The following is a 16,077-nucleotide window of genomic DNA, read 5'->3' on the forward strand; positions in this document are numbered from 1 at the left end:
ACTTGGGTTTTATTTGTGTCTGTGAATCTCAGCATCTGCCCTGCCCGGCTGCACTGTCACAATACAGTGCAATGGTGAGGAGCGCTGGCACTGAAGTCCGACAGAGCCAGGTTCAAGCACAACCTTGAGCAAGCTGTTTTCCCTCCTAGAGCTCCATGTTGCTTATAAATAAAATGCAGGTAATTCTAGGGGTTGACAGGAGCATCATTAACTCTTCTTAGGGAGCTGTGGGAAGTACAGGGGCTAATGTGAACGAAGGGCATAGCACAGTGCCATGGAAGGGCTCAGTAAGAGGCGACTGATGTGCGGGAGGGGGCACGGCAAGCCATCACGGCTGGCTCTCTGGGAACATCACTTTAGAGAGCAAGTTCGAAAAGCAATTCTCTGTTGAGAGTCTTTGAGCAGTTTCTACAGATTACAGAAAAGTACTATAATGACAGGAAAGAGTCCTGTTAACCCCAAAGCTTGAGATTTCACATGAGATGAGTGTTCGTTTTTAGCTAAAATGGAAGTTGTCAGCTGACCCAATGACTTTCAAAAGCTAATCCTTTACTACCTGAAATGCCGTGGCTGAGAGGGTTCATAGTTAGTACTTGACATGGGTCACAGAGTATACATGGTAGACACTCATAGCCTCTTAGGACCTTTTTTTAAAAATAATATTTTTTTATTGCTTTCAGAGAGGAAGGGAGAGGGAGAGAGAGAGAGGAACATCAGTGATGAGGGAGGATCATGGATCGGCTGCCTCTTACTAGTATATGCCTCCCACTGGGGATTGAGCCCGCAACCTGGGCATGTGCCCTGACCGGAATCAAAGCGCGACCTCATGGTTTATAGGTCCACACTTAACCACTGCCACCCGGCCAGGCAGGCCTTCTTTTTAAAAAAATCGGCCTTTCCTATGATAGCTGTAGGGAAAAGAGGCTGGAAAGTATCAGAATAAACCCACATAGAAGAATGCAAGACTAGACAAAAAGGCCAACTTGGGTATAGACAGGACCAGATGAAAGGCTCCACATGCTTTTTAAACAAACAAATAAATTACTTAGGTGTTTGGGAAGGGATACTGAGTAAACAGATCACAACAAGACCTTGACCTTCAAGTTCCTTCAAGGCTGCTCTTTGACTTCATCCAAGCCCAAGGCCCAGGCACAGGTGCCCCTTATGATGCCTCCGCCAACCAGTAGGTCTGCACCTTCTTTAAGGTGCATTTTCTTAAGATTCATGACAGACCTAAATTCTAGGAATTGATGTATTGCCAGAAATTTTCCCTATTTCCTTTAGATGGCATTTCCATATGTACACTCTAAAGTCCCAGATCTGGACCCTCGTTTGCTTTGGCAACAGTGTGACCGATTATTGTATTCAGGGTCACTGTCACCATCAGTGGAAAGACAGTAACTTGGTCAAGTAGACATAGTCAACAAAGCAAACCAGGATCTTAACCTGACTCCAGAGCCCATTGCTGTCTCCGTTAGAACAGAGAGAAGCTGCCCGCCTGGTGTCGTTCAGTGGTTGAGTGTTGACTATGAACCAGGAAGTCATGGTTTGACCCCTCGTCAGGGCACATGCCCGGGTTGCGGGCTCCATGCCCAGGAGGAGGTGTGCAGGAGGCAGTCAATCAATGATTCGTATCATTCATGTTTCTATCTCTCTCTCCCTCTCTGAAAGCAATAAAAAATATTTTTTTTAAATAGAGAAGTTGGTGATGGTTCTGAGGGGTTTATAGTTACAGAGGGCCTTGTTCGGGCGCCCGCGTGCAGCCCGGAGCAGGACTGTCTTGCTAAATGGATCGTCCACTGCAGAATTGTGGGCACCACTGTTTCTGCTGCAGACCTCCGGGGTACTGTATTTAATGATAAAAATAAAAAGCAGCAACTGTTCACATCTTTCTGCTAAAATCCTTTTAGTTATATACCTGCAAAGTCAGAAACTTAAAAACAGAGAGCACCAGTACTCTTCGAACAACACACACACACACACACACCCTTCTCTTATTTCCACAGAAGGTGAAGGTGCGTTTGCAGTTTGAAAGCTCTGTCATTTGAATCACATTCAGTCTCCCTTCAGGGAAAGCTGAACAAATGCAGTGTGAGCCGTTTACAGACCTGCTGCCTTCTGGAGAGGCAGCCCTTCCTGGGGCCCAGGGAGACTGGGAAGAGGGGAGCGGGTGAGTGATACCTCGCTGTAATGAGGAGCGCCAGCACTTCTTCCCCGATGCCCTCCACGTCCACCACCAGGGCCAGCTCATATTTCTGCACAGTGTTGGAGCATAAGGTCACCTGGAAAGCAAAAGGTGAAAAGCTGCTCTTCTAAAAGCCCAGCTCTCCCCCTGCAGCGGGGAGAGGGGAGCCCGGGGACATCCCCACTGAGGAGTGTGGCTTCTGAGTACTTGATTGTGGGATGCATGGCATTTCACACTTTTAGTTGAGCCAGGGCGTTTCTGGTCAGGGCATGCTGAGTTTTTCCAAAGGCCAGGTTAGAAGCCCAGTGGCTTTTAGTACAATAGGTCGGCTCATTTCTGAGGAGATAGTTATCAAAGAAGCGTGTACCTACATAAGGGGGGAAGTGACCATGAAGGATGAGCAACATCAAACAAATGTTAATTATTGCAATTTAAGTCGTTCCCCATACCTCTGGGCTATATTAATGATGAAAATTTAGTACACCAATAAAACACTCCAGCTAAATGTCTCTTATGGCAAAATACATGACATAACCATGTCAGTAGCAGAGAATGCATGAAACATCAGCTAGTTCTGTGTTGTGCGTGTGGTTTTTTCTTTTTACCAAAAGCTTGTCCCCCGCCCCCATATTCACTATTAAAGCAGAAAATAGAGGTGCCAAAGAAAGGTCTGCCTAAGGACAATATCTGGCAAGTAGTATGTTTCACCCCGTGTTTTATTTACTGTTGTGAAACATTACATTTAGGCTTTTGAAGCCTTGTTACGATTTTAATTGCTTTACAATGATTTGTACTGGAAGGGATGCGTGCAAGCCTAGAAAACAGCTTCTGGCACAGGTTGTGGCTTTTCTAGCTATACATTATGTATCAGGTACTAATTAAAATTGTTTTAGTTGCAGAGGGAATTACTGGATGCAAATTTGAGTCCACAGAGACATGGTTGGAGTACAGATCATGAGGGAAAATTGAAGCTTGGAGAAAGCTTTTCCAAATAGAAAGGAAAAATAAAGTGAAGATGGGGTCATTGATTTGGAAAGATGTGTCAGATTTGGAGAGAGGCAGCTGCCCCTGTGTGCAGAGATTCCTGGAGTGATCTGCCCTTGTTTATGTCTCTGAGCTGTGGTTAGGAGGCAGAAAAACATGTGGTTCTGGCAGAAGGCTACTAGATAGATCTACATCTTCTCAAATCTTCCCGTCCTATGTGAGAGAGGCAAAAAAAAGGGAAGGTAGCTAACAGGTAGGCTGAGCATTAAGAAATAAAAAATTAAATAAATTCATTGCAACAGCACTTCTCTCTGGGAAATTCACAGTTAGCAACTATGATTTGTGAATGGTTGTATCCTCCCCAAATTCCTATGTTGAAATCCTAGCCCCTAATGTGATAGTATTAGGAGGTGGGGCCAGTGGGAGGTGATTAAGTCATGAGGGTGGGGCCTTCATGAGCAGGATTAGTGCCCTTATAAAAGAGGGCCACCCACCATGTGAGGATGGAAGGAGAAGTCAGCAGCCTGCAAGCTGGAAGAATGCCTTCACCAGAACCCAAGCATGCTGGCTCCCTGATCTAAACATCCTGCCTCCAGACTTATGAGAAATAAATCTCTGTTGTTTATAAGCAACCTGGTCTCTGGTATTTTATAAGAGCAGCCCAAATAGACTGAGATAGTAATCCTGAGAGGTTATAACGATATATGAAATCAAACCTCATTGGACCAGTGGAGAAGCCCTTGAAAGAGCTAAAAAAAAAAATTTCCAGAAAAAGTTAGAATTAATAGATTCATGGTGAGATATAATGAAGCATTTAAAACAATTTTGAGGGGATAAAACCAGAGCTGAATTAAATATTCACAGACAGTGACTAAAGAGGAAATTATTAACCTTAGCTATAAAGTCTTATCTTTTTTCTTTTCCAGAAAAGATAAAATCATTTCAATTTTGCAGCATTCAATATTGCTAGATCTGACTGTTTGAAGAAGAGAAAGTCAGTGAGAGAAGACAGGAAAACTTTCTCCTGTCTATGGACATGAAATAATTCTGCTGGTGGCACTGACAGCCACATATTAAGCCCTGTTAGAAACATGGCATCCCCATTCACCATGAAGCCCAGGTTCAGACTGAAAGTCTGAATCAACGGGATGTCACCTGTGTCATAAAGGTGGACATTCATTGGTATAAACAATTTGAGTCTAAAGGAAAGGAGGACCTAATTATCACTGAATCCTTAAATCTTTTTATATCTGCGCTGATGGGGGCACTATCTGTGCAGAGCTGTGGTTTCACCAGGAATCCCCACGACCCACTGATCTGGTGGAGGCAGCACAGCGAGGCTGATGGAAATCCACGGGAGAGGTGTCAGTTCTTTTGCCACATGTATTTGCGTCGGGTTTCTTTCACCACAGCGGTTTGTTTCCTGACAGGCCCACGTTTCCATGTGAACTAGAGGCACTCCTTCCCACTGACTCTGGGCATGCAGAGCAAACCCTGGATGTAGTCCCAGTGGCCATCTGAGAGTTCAGCTGCCTGGGGTGGGTGCACTTTACCCTGATAGCAGCGAATCCTTGGGAGCGAATGGTGCCACAGTTAGGAGTGATGGTAAATTCTTTTGGTTTCGTTATGGGTATTTCCTCCTTGTTCCAAGAAGGTCCTTCGGTGTCTGAATATTGCTCACAGCTTGAAATGCTTTCATGGCCATCTCCAGGGATACGCAGTTTGAAGGTCATGGGGACCAAGGAGGTATTATTGAGGGAACATATCAAGGTATGAGGAAACCCTGGAAAACAAAACATGAGGTGAGAAAAGGCCCACAATAAACCTCCCTTTAACTTCAACCTCCTCAGCTGCCAAACCTCTCAAATAAATGGTCTATGCAATTCAGCACTACTTGCTTAATTCTAACTCTCTGCCATATTGTTTTCAATTGTAAATCAATACATACATTTCCTTCATTCACTCATTCATTCGTTCAATCATTCAATGAATACTTTTTTTTAAAAAATATATTTTATTGATATTTTACAGAGAGGAAGGGAGAGGGATAGAGAGTTAGAAACATCGATGAGAGAGAAACATCGATCAGCTGCCTCCTGCACACCTCCTACTGGGGATGTGCCCGCAACCAAGGTACGTGCCCTTGACCGGAATCGAACCTGGGACCTTTCAGTCCGCAGGCCGACGCTCTATCCACGGAGCCAAACCGGTTTCGGCCATTCAATGAATACTTATTCATTTACTATGCAGCAACAATAGACATAAAATCACCATCCCTCCCAAGAGCTGGCCTCTGTTATCAATTTGCTGAGTAGTCTCCTAGAAGGATGTTTTGCATTTAACTTTTGCATAGAAATACAGATTCCCCCCAAAAAAGAATAATGTTTGCTCTTTTTATTTGTCTATGTGTGAAAGGAGAAGTCTGTGCGGTTTTGTCCGCATGTGATCCCAAGCCTGCCAAGACATTATATAACTTACCCTGGACCTGTCTGAGGCTCATGCCCTCAGAGTCGATGACACGAAACTGAATAACAGCCTCTACCAAGAGGGACTTTGTGATCTGCTTCTGAGCCAGACAGAGACCAACACATTGGCTTTTACCTCCCTGAGACAAAGCTGCTTTTTCATGCTATAGCTAGCCCTCCCCTACTTCCGGTTCAGTGAGGTTCACGTTCCTTTCCAAAGAGATGGGGGTCCTCCTTGCCTGGTAAGCAACAAACTGAGCTCTGATTTTGGATCCCCGAGGTGCCCATTGTATCTGCCACCACTTTCAGAACAAGAATTATCTGTAACCACAGGAGAACAAACATGCATGCAAACACTACTCTTTCTACTTTGAACCCTACGGCAGTATTCTACAGCTGGCCTGGGAGTCACCGCTGCAGTACTGCGGAGGGCGTTTTGAACTGATCCACTTCTCTCCTCATGTCTGAGCCTTGTCTACGCAATAGGGCTGTAGAGGAAACACGTTCATGTCTCCTCTGTGATACCACCCCTGCCAATCAACTTGGAAGAGATCTTTAATGAAAAAAAGAATTGTCTGATAAAGTGCACCTGAAGGATTATTCTTGAAAATTCCAGAGGAATTGCTAGAAAGTCAGTTTCACAATCATGTAATTGCTACATTGGACTTACACTCTGATTTTACCCAACCATTTGTGGGATAAACACTCGTCTAATGTAGGGTGTGCATATTATGGAAGTGGATCCTATAAAGACTCAGATGGGTTCTTCCAAACCATTGCTCAGACTACTTCCTGAAGCTATTAGTTTTTCTCAGAATAAGGCAATTATAACCTCCTACCTAGAGCAATTCCTTGTACCATTACCTGTAATATTGCTTGTCAAAAAGCCTAAAGGGAAGGGATATTGTTGAAGACTAGGATTCTGGTAGCACTAAATCCTAAACTGTCCTATCTACAGTCTCAACGGAATGCTGGTACTTTACAGTGCAGACCTCTATTCTCCCTTCCTTGGCATCTATGAGCTGAGATATCAAAATATATAAAAACTCAACATTTCTTAGAATAATTAACAACATGCTTGGTCAGAACGCCTTAAAGATTCACAACGGCACCTTCATTCCTCTCCTAGTACTTAAATTTGATTTAAAAGACAATATTCTCAGGAGATTTGATTTTCATTTAATATGCATATTGTCACCTGACCTAGGAAGCCTCTAAGAAGACTTACAGAAACTAGGAGCAAAAGAATAGAAGGCAGCAAAGGAAAAGTTTCAATTCTGACAAAAGATGTTACATTACTTAGAACATGATTGTTCTACTAAAGAATGGACCTAAGTAAGGAGAGTGTGAAATTGTTCAGCAATACCCAGGACCAAAAATTCAATTACAATTCATGGACTTTGGGGGACACATGGGATCTTTTAGACAATAGGTTCCTAATTTTTCTAGTAAAATAAAAATCTCCACCAAGTGAAGGGAAATGTGTTGGCAGATATTCTGCAAAACAGGTCGTACTTTTGTAGTTGTCTGTAGAAATAAAGCAGAAAACGGGAGATCAATAAACATTTGCACAACCCAATTTGGACATAAAAAAATGATCCCCAAACTAAGAAACATCAACATTTCCTAAAATCAGCATCCTCAGTCCACTTCAATGGTCAGCACATCAACTGTGTTGGGCCCCAAAGCCCGAGCTGGTCTTTGACAAAAACCACACATCCCATCACAGAAGAGATAAGGTCACCTCTGAACAAGAGCTGATGGGAAAAATTTTCCTTAGTAGCTGGATATCACATTCAAGAAAAACTGTGCAGTGAAACATGGGTTTAAATCACACTCCAGTAAACCTTTCAAATAAAAGATGATATATTTAAGAATATGTTCCTATAATTGTCTATAAATTCTTTAGATGGATTTGAGCCTCCCTATATAGAAAGGCTGCTGCCATAAATGTGACTAAGAAAGTATACACTATAACTTTCCTTCCTTGGGGGAACAGCAGCCTCACACAGAAGTTATAAAGAATCTTACAGTGCGCTAATCATTTGATGTAAAATTTCATGATCCACAATTCTTGGGAAATGTACAGCATAAAAACAGTATTACGTCTCTTGAATTGGCCAAGCTCTCTGAGGCTCTTGGAATTCTTTGGGGAAGAGTTTTACCTTTAATTCTAATGTCCATCAGATCAGGTTAATTTCCTCTGAAACTCGTAGAGTATTAAACTAGAAAATCCAGGAAATTACAAGTCTTTTATCAGTCTGAATCAAGCTTGCTTCATGCAGACATAACTAAATATTGTCAAGAACCAACTCATCTATAAGGTCTAGAAGCCGTCTCTAAAAATTCAGCCTCAGGACTTCTCTCTTCTTTCAATGAGCACTCTGAAAAAATATACCAACGGTCTTCTTTAGGGGCTTCACTGACCCTGGGGTTACCTATAAGGTAGACCTTTGGGTAAAAAGATGCCCAAAGAAACTGAATTATTGGCTGAAGCCATGCAGAAAACACTTTTACTGGAGATTTTAAATGGTAGTTTGCTAATAAAAGTTCCAGAAATGGTTGACCTACAAAAATAGATTGCCATTCCAAGTTCCTCAAAACAAGCAGTGTTTACATGACATAGAAAGATTCTGCCCAAGACTTAGTGGAACAAGATTTTGCTAGACGTTTCCTTTGCCTACTTTGTTCTTTATCATCTGGCCGTATTATTCTCTATTTACTATCTTAAAGTTATGTAATTCTGATATCCCTTGGTATGTCTCTCTGACTGTTAATGATAACTTGCTTAGGTGTGGGCTTTGCTTGTGCTTATTATGACCCCTTCTGCCAACCTTTCTAAGATCTTTTTATGATCATTAAAAGTAAGTGCTGCCCTTGACTCCCTACTCTACACCCTCAGAAAGTCCATTTAAATAACTGAATAAAATACTGACAGTTCATACCTGGGTCATGAAAGAGACAACTATCATGCATTTTTTAAATGCTTATATTTATTCCAAAAACTCTGCCCTCAAACCCTAACTTCTCAGTCTAAATTATCCAATTGTCAAGTATACTGAATGCCTGGAGCCTTTCATACTCCTTATTTTCAATCTAACACATTCTTGTGCCTCCTGAAAAATAGTGGCTTAACAGATACCCACCCGGCCCTTTTTGGTCGATCACCTGGCATATCAGTGGGTACTTGGTCCCTTTTATTCTCTGACTATTCTGAGGATTTATTGAAGCCTCAATGTTCCTTCAGGGACAATTACCACCCAATTCTATCATCTGACACTCTCATGCTATTGTAGCTTCAGTCAGCCTAGTTAATTATTAGATATGTCATCCGACATCTAATCCTATCATCAAGATATTTATAACCATCTTCAAACATTTTAGATACTAACCTGCTTTAGATTATCTAAACTGTAACATATGGTAGCTCCCAACATCATCAATCCCAGTAGACCCTGATGTCAAATCTACATTTTCATCTCTCACAATAACCTACAACAGACACCTCTTCAGGAATGGAATGGGCCTTAGTGCCAATATGGGGACAATATTACCAACTTTCATTAGCTTCATGCACTCCCAAGCCCTACAAAAGTCTCTGCAAACCTTGCTTAACTCCACATGATAAGTCTGTCACCCTGAAATAACTAAAAAAATTCCTCCAATTCCTGGCTTGCTCCTGTAACAGTTAATTTCGCTTTTGCATCTGGAACTGTATGTATCCTTGTTGGTCTTTTATTCTAGAGCCCATGACATGCTAACTTTTATCTGCCTCGTCAAAGCCCTACTTGCACATGCAGGATAATAATGAAAAGCTTCCAGTAAATAACTGCCAATGGACTGTGTTTCTTTGTGACGGGAGGTCCCACTACCTGGAAAAAATAATAAGACTTTGTGTTGAAGTCATGTGGACTCTAGTTCCAACTTTGGGATTTGAAAATGTCATAAAATAATTTTGAAAGGGTATCATAAAATTGTCTCTAATTTTGGCTGTTACAGTACAAAATCTATAAGCACAGAAAAGTAGCTTCAATTAACTGACCCAAGTGGTTTGGAAAACCACGGCCCTAGATCTCCTGTTGGCAAGCAAAAAGGATATGTTTTTGTTAACATGCCCTGACACACTAGAGAAGACTCAGGAACCCATATCCAAACTAAAAGAAAAGGCAACTTGGGTTTTGAAGGGAGACTCAGGAGTGATAAGTTTTCAAATCTCAGACTTGGCAATCTTGGGTCATGGCTCTGTAGAGTGTTCCAGCATCTTACCTAGTGGCTGTCTCAACAACTGGTTCAATAAGATATTATACAAGGAAAGAAAAATAAGCTGCTTCTAATTTTCACCTAAGCTAGTGATCAAAACTTCTAGCTAGACCAAGTCTGAGAAACGGCTGTTGGCCTATCAATTAGGACAGCATTTACATCAACACTGCAGAGGTGAGCAATAGAGCAGAGTTTGGACAATGAATCGGTGTGAAATTTCCTGAACTAACTGATTTGAGGTGCTTGTTTGTACTCTGTTTTCTCCCTCCAGGGCAATCTGATATCAGACACATCTCCCAAATGTCCTTGGGCTGGACTCTGTCTTGAAACGCCTGTGGAAGGATATGCTGCCGTCATGCATCAGTTGCCCAGACCTCCCTGTGGACTCCGTTTGAGCTGTTTAGAGGATGACTGCATAGGTCTTGGGACACTAATTCACTTCTTATTGTGCAGCTGTCACAGTCACCCTTGAGAGAGGATGCCTTTCTTAGCTGGCCAACAGATGATTTTCAAGTTGTAGTCATTTTTATTTCCTTCAAAAGAGTCTATCACTCAAACATGCCCTACAATTTTGTAAGAATCTCTCTAGTCATTTTCATATTCTATAGTAACAAACAGATATTCAACTTCATGTGTATAGATTTACCTATAGTATGTATCTTACCCAATATAATGCAGATGGGGGCCCTATATAAATAAATATGTTCTGTATAAATAAAACTGTCATACCCCCAAATGTTAAAGCAATTGATAAAGGCATCTAATCAGCTTTTCCTAAAGAACTGTTTTCCCCCAAGTAGATGCAAAAGAACTGAAAGTCAAAGTGGGAGACGATAGAACAAAATGGAAAAGTTTGTGGAGCATGGCTTTAGACCAGCGGTTTTCAACCTTTTTAAAAATTATCATCTCCTAAAAAGAACCAATGTGATAAATTAATTTTAAATCAAATAAATTATATTTATTAATATGATTTAAATTCTATTTAATTTCTCCCTAATGAAAAAAATTAAATAGAATTTAAATCATATTAAATTCTTCCTAATGAAGAAATTAAATACCAAGGGACAAGATTCTGTTGGGGAGGGTTGAACTCTGGAGGACCACAAACCATTGTTATATCTAAGTTTTGTTTCAACCCCCAAGAACCCATTTCTGCCTCTTTGGGTGCAATACCACTTGTGCTGACAGTACATGATTTAAATACACCTCAACTGAAATGCTAATTTCTGCTGTGTGACTTTAGGAAGTTATTTAACCATTCAATGCTCAGTTCTTCCATCTCTAAAATGGGGATCTTAGATAGTACCTCCCCATAGGGTTGCTAAAAGGTTTAAAAGTAGTGCTGCATGTAATGCACTTAGCAGTGATTGGAATATATACAAAGAACCAATAAATAGGAATTTTTGCTATTATCATTGTTCTTATTTTTATTATTGAGGAAGCTTAGTGGGAGAAAATGACTTAGAGAAGTAACTGGATGAGAAGATAACACAAAAATACAGAAGAGTCTTCAATTTGCAGTGGTAAGATACCTGAATCGACCCACCACTGAGTTCACTTTGAACTTGAGAGCATCTCTGGGAAAAGGTAGCTGTGTAGCCAGACTGGCAGATCAGAATCTGCACATAAACAGAATGTTCGTAATGTTCAGATGGTGGAGTGAAGCATAAGGCCTTCCACTGTTCCCTGCTGGAAGAGGGGGGATGGCCGTGGCCTGACAACTGTTAGTGCCCGGGACGCAGTTCCAACTTTCACATGGAAACGGGGAAATGGCACTGAAATGCCACTTCTGCAGAAGAACAATTCTAGATCCTCTCAGTTTCTACCCATAAAAAAAATGGTAAGAAAGACTCTTCGCAAACCTTTGTCCTCCCCTGTAGAGAAAAGTAATTCTTCTCTGTTTCTAATTTAAAATGAAAAATACTCACCAAAGGAAACATCCCCAAAGTGCAGAGCAGGAACATTAAAATGGAAGGTGGGCCCGATGACACAGCCTCTGGAAGCAGGAGCACAAGGAGGGGAGTGGGAGAGAACCCAGTGAACGCAGGGTAACAGTCAGCAACTTCGACAGGGTCAACTGAAAACCCCATTTGGCATTAAGTCAATGTTTGAATCCAGGGTTTAAGAAAACTAAGAGATGATGGTCTAACACAGTGGCTAACTCAGGCAAGAAAGGAAAAGTATAGGTTTAATCATATGAGAAATTTCAAAGACTATCAATGATACCAGTAGTCCTTGTCCCACACTTTTATAAAACTGTTTGAGGCCCTTCCCTCCCACTAACTGGCTGTGAGCTTGGCCAGTCATTACCTCTACAGGCTTTAGTTTCTTTTCCTCAGGCATAAAGGGGAGGACTGGATTGGTGACTTTTAAAGGACTCCTTACCCTAAATGTTGGTCTATTTCTCTCTCAGTGCAAGGCCTCATGACCAGCATTGCTCAGTGGTTGAGCGTTGACCTATGAACCAAGAGGTCACAGTTCAATCCTGGTCAGGTCACATGCCCAGGTTGTGTGCTCAATCCCCAGTGGGGGGCTTGCAGAAGGCAGCTGATCCATGATTCTCTTTCATCATTGATATCTTTATCTCTCTCTTCCTCTCCCTTCCTCTCTGGAATCAATAAAAAATATTTAAAAAATAATATGCTGGGATCTTGTCCAGCTTCTAGAAGGGTTCAGGAATCTGGAGAATAGCTGCTGTAAATTATTAAAGAGTCTAGAGACAAAACATAAATTTGGAAGGCATTTGCGGGGGGGGGGGGGGGGGGGGCAGAGGAGACTTAGCTAAAAAAACCAAGTCCTTCTGAATCTCTGAATCCCTTGCTCTTTATTAACACAATTTGTCCTAAGGCAAAGTAGATATACATATTAAAGGTAAGTTTAGTATACAGCAGGCATTGTTAGATTGGGGGAACTGTCGGGCTGTTCAGGTGTTTGGCCAGCAGGAGGCAATAACATGTAGATTGAAATGCCCTCAGCTGTCTGGCAGCAAGCAGTCATCTATGCAAAGCTTTAGGTGTGGGGAAATGCCCTTAGCCATTTCCAACAGGCAATAACATGTGATTCAGCCCTGCTGAATACCCAAGTTCCATCAACCTTTTGATGAAACTTCTTGCATTTATGACATGCTGGAATTAGTTTCCGGCAATAATAAAATGAAATAAATACAGGCATACCTCAGAGATATTGTGGGTTTGGTTCCAGACCACCATAATAAAGCAGGTATCACAATAAAGTGAGATGTAATCGTTTTGCTGGGGGGGGGGGGGTCTTGCTTTCAATTTGTAAACAAACAAACAAACAAACAAACAACCCGCAACATCTATGAAGTGCAATAAAACAAAGTGCAATGAAATGAGACATGTCTGTAATAGATTCTACAACTTCCAGTGTGCCAGGCGTTTAATGTTATAGACATGCAGAAACCAGCCAATACCTAAGCATAAATCTCCTTATTCACCCAGCTCCAGATACTGGTGATGCAGGTGTGTCTCACCATGCTGAGTGCATTGGTGCCCTGGAAATACTATGACCATAATGTGGTGAGAGGCTGCAAGTGTGGGAGGGGCCATGACAGCAGAGACTCAATGCTGGTTTCAAAAGGGATGGCTGGTACTCAGCAAGGAATTAGGATCTAGCTGAGAAGGAAGTCAAACCAGCCTACGGATTAAATTCTTGACTTGTAAAAGAATTTTTTTTCGGGGGCGGGGGAAGGGGACAAAATAATAGATCAAAAGTGTCTGAAAGGCACAAAAGGCTAAAGATAGGAAGAAAGAAGCTTTCAAATTTGCACAAAGCAGTCATATAATCAGTGACGTAGAAAGAACCAGAGTTAAATCACATCTGTTCGAAGGCACACACAACTAGGGAATCGTGGCTGAATACCATCTGGACTTAGATATGGTCACATTCATTCTAACAGGGATTCTGAATATTAGGACAGGCTCTGCCAAGATTGTGCCCTCCACCACTGCAGTGGTCTGGTAAAATTATAAAGACTACGAGTTAGAATGATTGAATTACTATGACATGTTAAGTGAAATATTTTTTAAATACATTTTATTGATTTTTTACAGAGAGGAAGGGAGAGGGATAGAGAGTTAGAAACATCGATGAGAGAGAAACATCGATCAGCTGCCTCCTGCACACCTCCCACTGGAGATGTGCCCGCAACCAAAGTACATGCCCTTGACTGGAATCGAACCTGGGACCCTTCAGTCCGCAGGCTGACGCTCTATCCACTGAGCCAAACCGGTTTCGGCAAGTGAAATATTTTGAAGACAAAATATATCTGTGCTATGGTTAAAACTTTATAAAATTACATATGTAAATATTTGAAGGAAGAAAATGGTCCATGAGTAATTTTTTAAAATCACATTAATTTTACAGTGTTGTTTATCCAACTACTTAAAAAACTGTATTATGTAGTTGAAGAGTAGATAGAACAGCAAAAGCCCTTCAACTTTGTTCTTATTTTTTCGAAATTGCTTTTAGCTATTCTGGGTCTCTTGTATTTCCATATGAATTTTAGGATCAACTTGCCAATTATTGCAAAAAAGGCAGCTGGGATATTGATAGGGATCATCTTGAATCTACGTATCATTTGGGGAGGTATTGCCATATGAACATAGATGTCTTTTCATTTATTTAGGTCTTGTTTTGTAGTTTTCAATGTACAAATCTTGCACTTTTTTGGTTAAGTGTATTTCCAAATATATTATTGTTTTTGAACCTATTGTAAATGGAATTTTCTTAACTTAATTTCTGAATTTTCATTATTATTGCCTAGAAATACAATTAATTTTTTAAAAATATACTTCTATTGATTTCAGAGAGGAAGGGAGAGGGAGAGAGAGATAGAAATGTCAATGATGAGAATCACTGATTGGCTGCCTCCTGCACACCGCAAGCTGGGGATTGAGCCCGCAACACAGGGACGTGCCCCCAACCAGAATCGAACCCAGGACCCTTCAGTCTTCAGGCTGATGCTCTATCCACTGAGCCAAACCAGGTAGGGGGCACAATTGATTTTTGTATATTGATCCTATATCTTGCAATTTTTCTGAACTCACTTATTAGTTCTGTGTGTGTGTGTGTGTGTGTGTGTGTGTGTGTGTGTGTGTGTGTGTGTATTCCTTAAGTTTCTTTATATACAACCTCACATCATCTGCAAACAGAGATAGTTTTACTTTTCCTTTCCAATCTGGATGCTTCTTATTTCTTTTTCTCAACTACTTGCCTTGGATAGAATCTTGGACAGAACCTCCAGTACAACGTCGAACAGAAGTGGCAATGCAGACTTCCTTGTCTTGTTCCTGACCTTGGTGAGAAAGCAGTCTGTCTTTCACCATAAAGCATAAAGTTAAGTGGGAGTTTTTCATAGGTATTCTTTATCATGCTGAGGGAGGTCCTTGCAATCCCTGGTTTGCTGAGGTTCCTTGTTTTTGTTTATCTTTTTAAATCATGAAAGGTGCTTAGTTTTAGTGAGTGTTTTTTCTATGTTTATTGAGATGATCATATGGTTTTGGTCCTTTAGTCTACTAATATGTTGTATAACAATAATTTCCTTATGTTGAGCCAAACTTGCATTCCTGGGATAAATTCTACTTGGTCATTGTGTATAATCCTTTCTATATGTTGCTGCTTTAATTTGGTTTGCTAGTATTTTGTCAATAATTTTTGTGTCTATATTTGTAAAAGTCCGTTTCTTTTCTTGTGATGCTTTTCTCTCATTTGGATATAGGGTAATATGGGCCTCAGAAAACGAGTTGGAATGTGTTCACACCTCTTCTATTTTGGGGGGAAGCAATATTTTGTGGATAATTGATGTTAATTCTTCATTAAACACTCAGTAGAATTCTCCTGTGAAGCCATCTGTTCCTGGGATGTGTGTGTGTGTGTGTGTGTGTCAGGGTGAGGTGGGGGTGGTAGTGGTTCTATTTCAATCTCCCTAAACTATTATAGGTTTATTCATATTTTCTATTTATTTTGAGTTAGTTTTGATAGTTTGTGTCCTTCTAGGAGCATATCAATTTCACCCAGATTCTCTAATACGTTGGCATACAGCTGTTCATAAAATTCCCTAATAATTATTTTCATTTCTGTAACATTGGTAATAATGCCCCCTCTTTAATTTCTGATTTTAGTACTTTGAGGCTTTTCTTCAGTTTTTTCTTGGTCAGTTTC

The 16,077-nt window shown here is 41.0% G+C and overlaps 1 protein-coding gene across 1 annotated transcript in view; it reads right to left on the reverse strand.

Moving 5' to 3' along the window:
* Window positions 1-16,077, reverse strand: part of HYDIN (HYDIN axonemal central pair apparatus protein) — a gene marked incomplete at its 5' end in the record, with an annotated part of 303,461 nt that overhangs the window by 201,954 nt on the left and 85,430 nt on the right. Inside the window, 3 exon segments of the mRNA XM_080643807.1 lie at window positions 2,182-2,282; window positions 4,723-4,952; window positions 11,823-11,890. Coding sequence (XP_080499933.1) covers window positions 2,182-2,282; window positions 4,723-4,952; window positions 11,823-11,890 — 399 coding nt within the window.

Source organism: Plecotus auritus, assembly GCF_963455305.1.
Source record: "Plecotus auritus genome assembly, chromosome: 10".
Lineage (NCBI taxonomy): Eukaryota > Metazoa > Chordata > Mammalia > Chiroptera > Vespertilionidae > Plecotus > Plecotus auritus.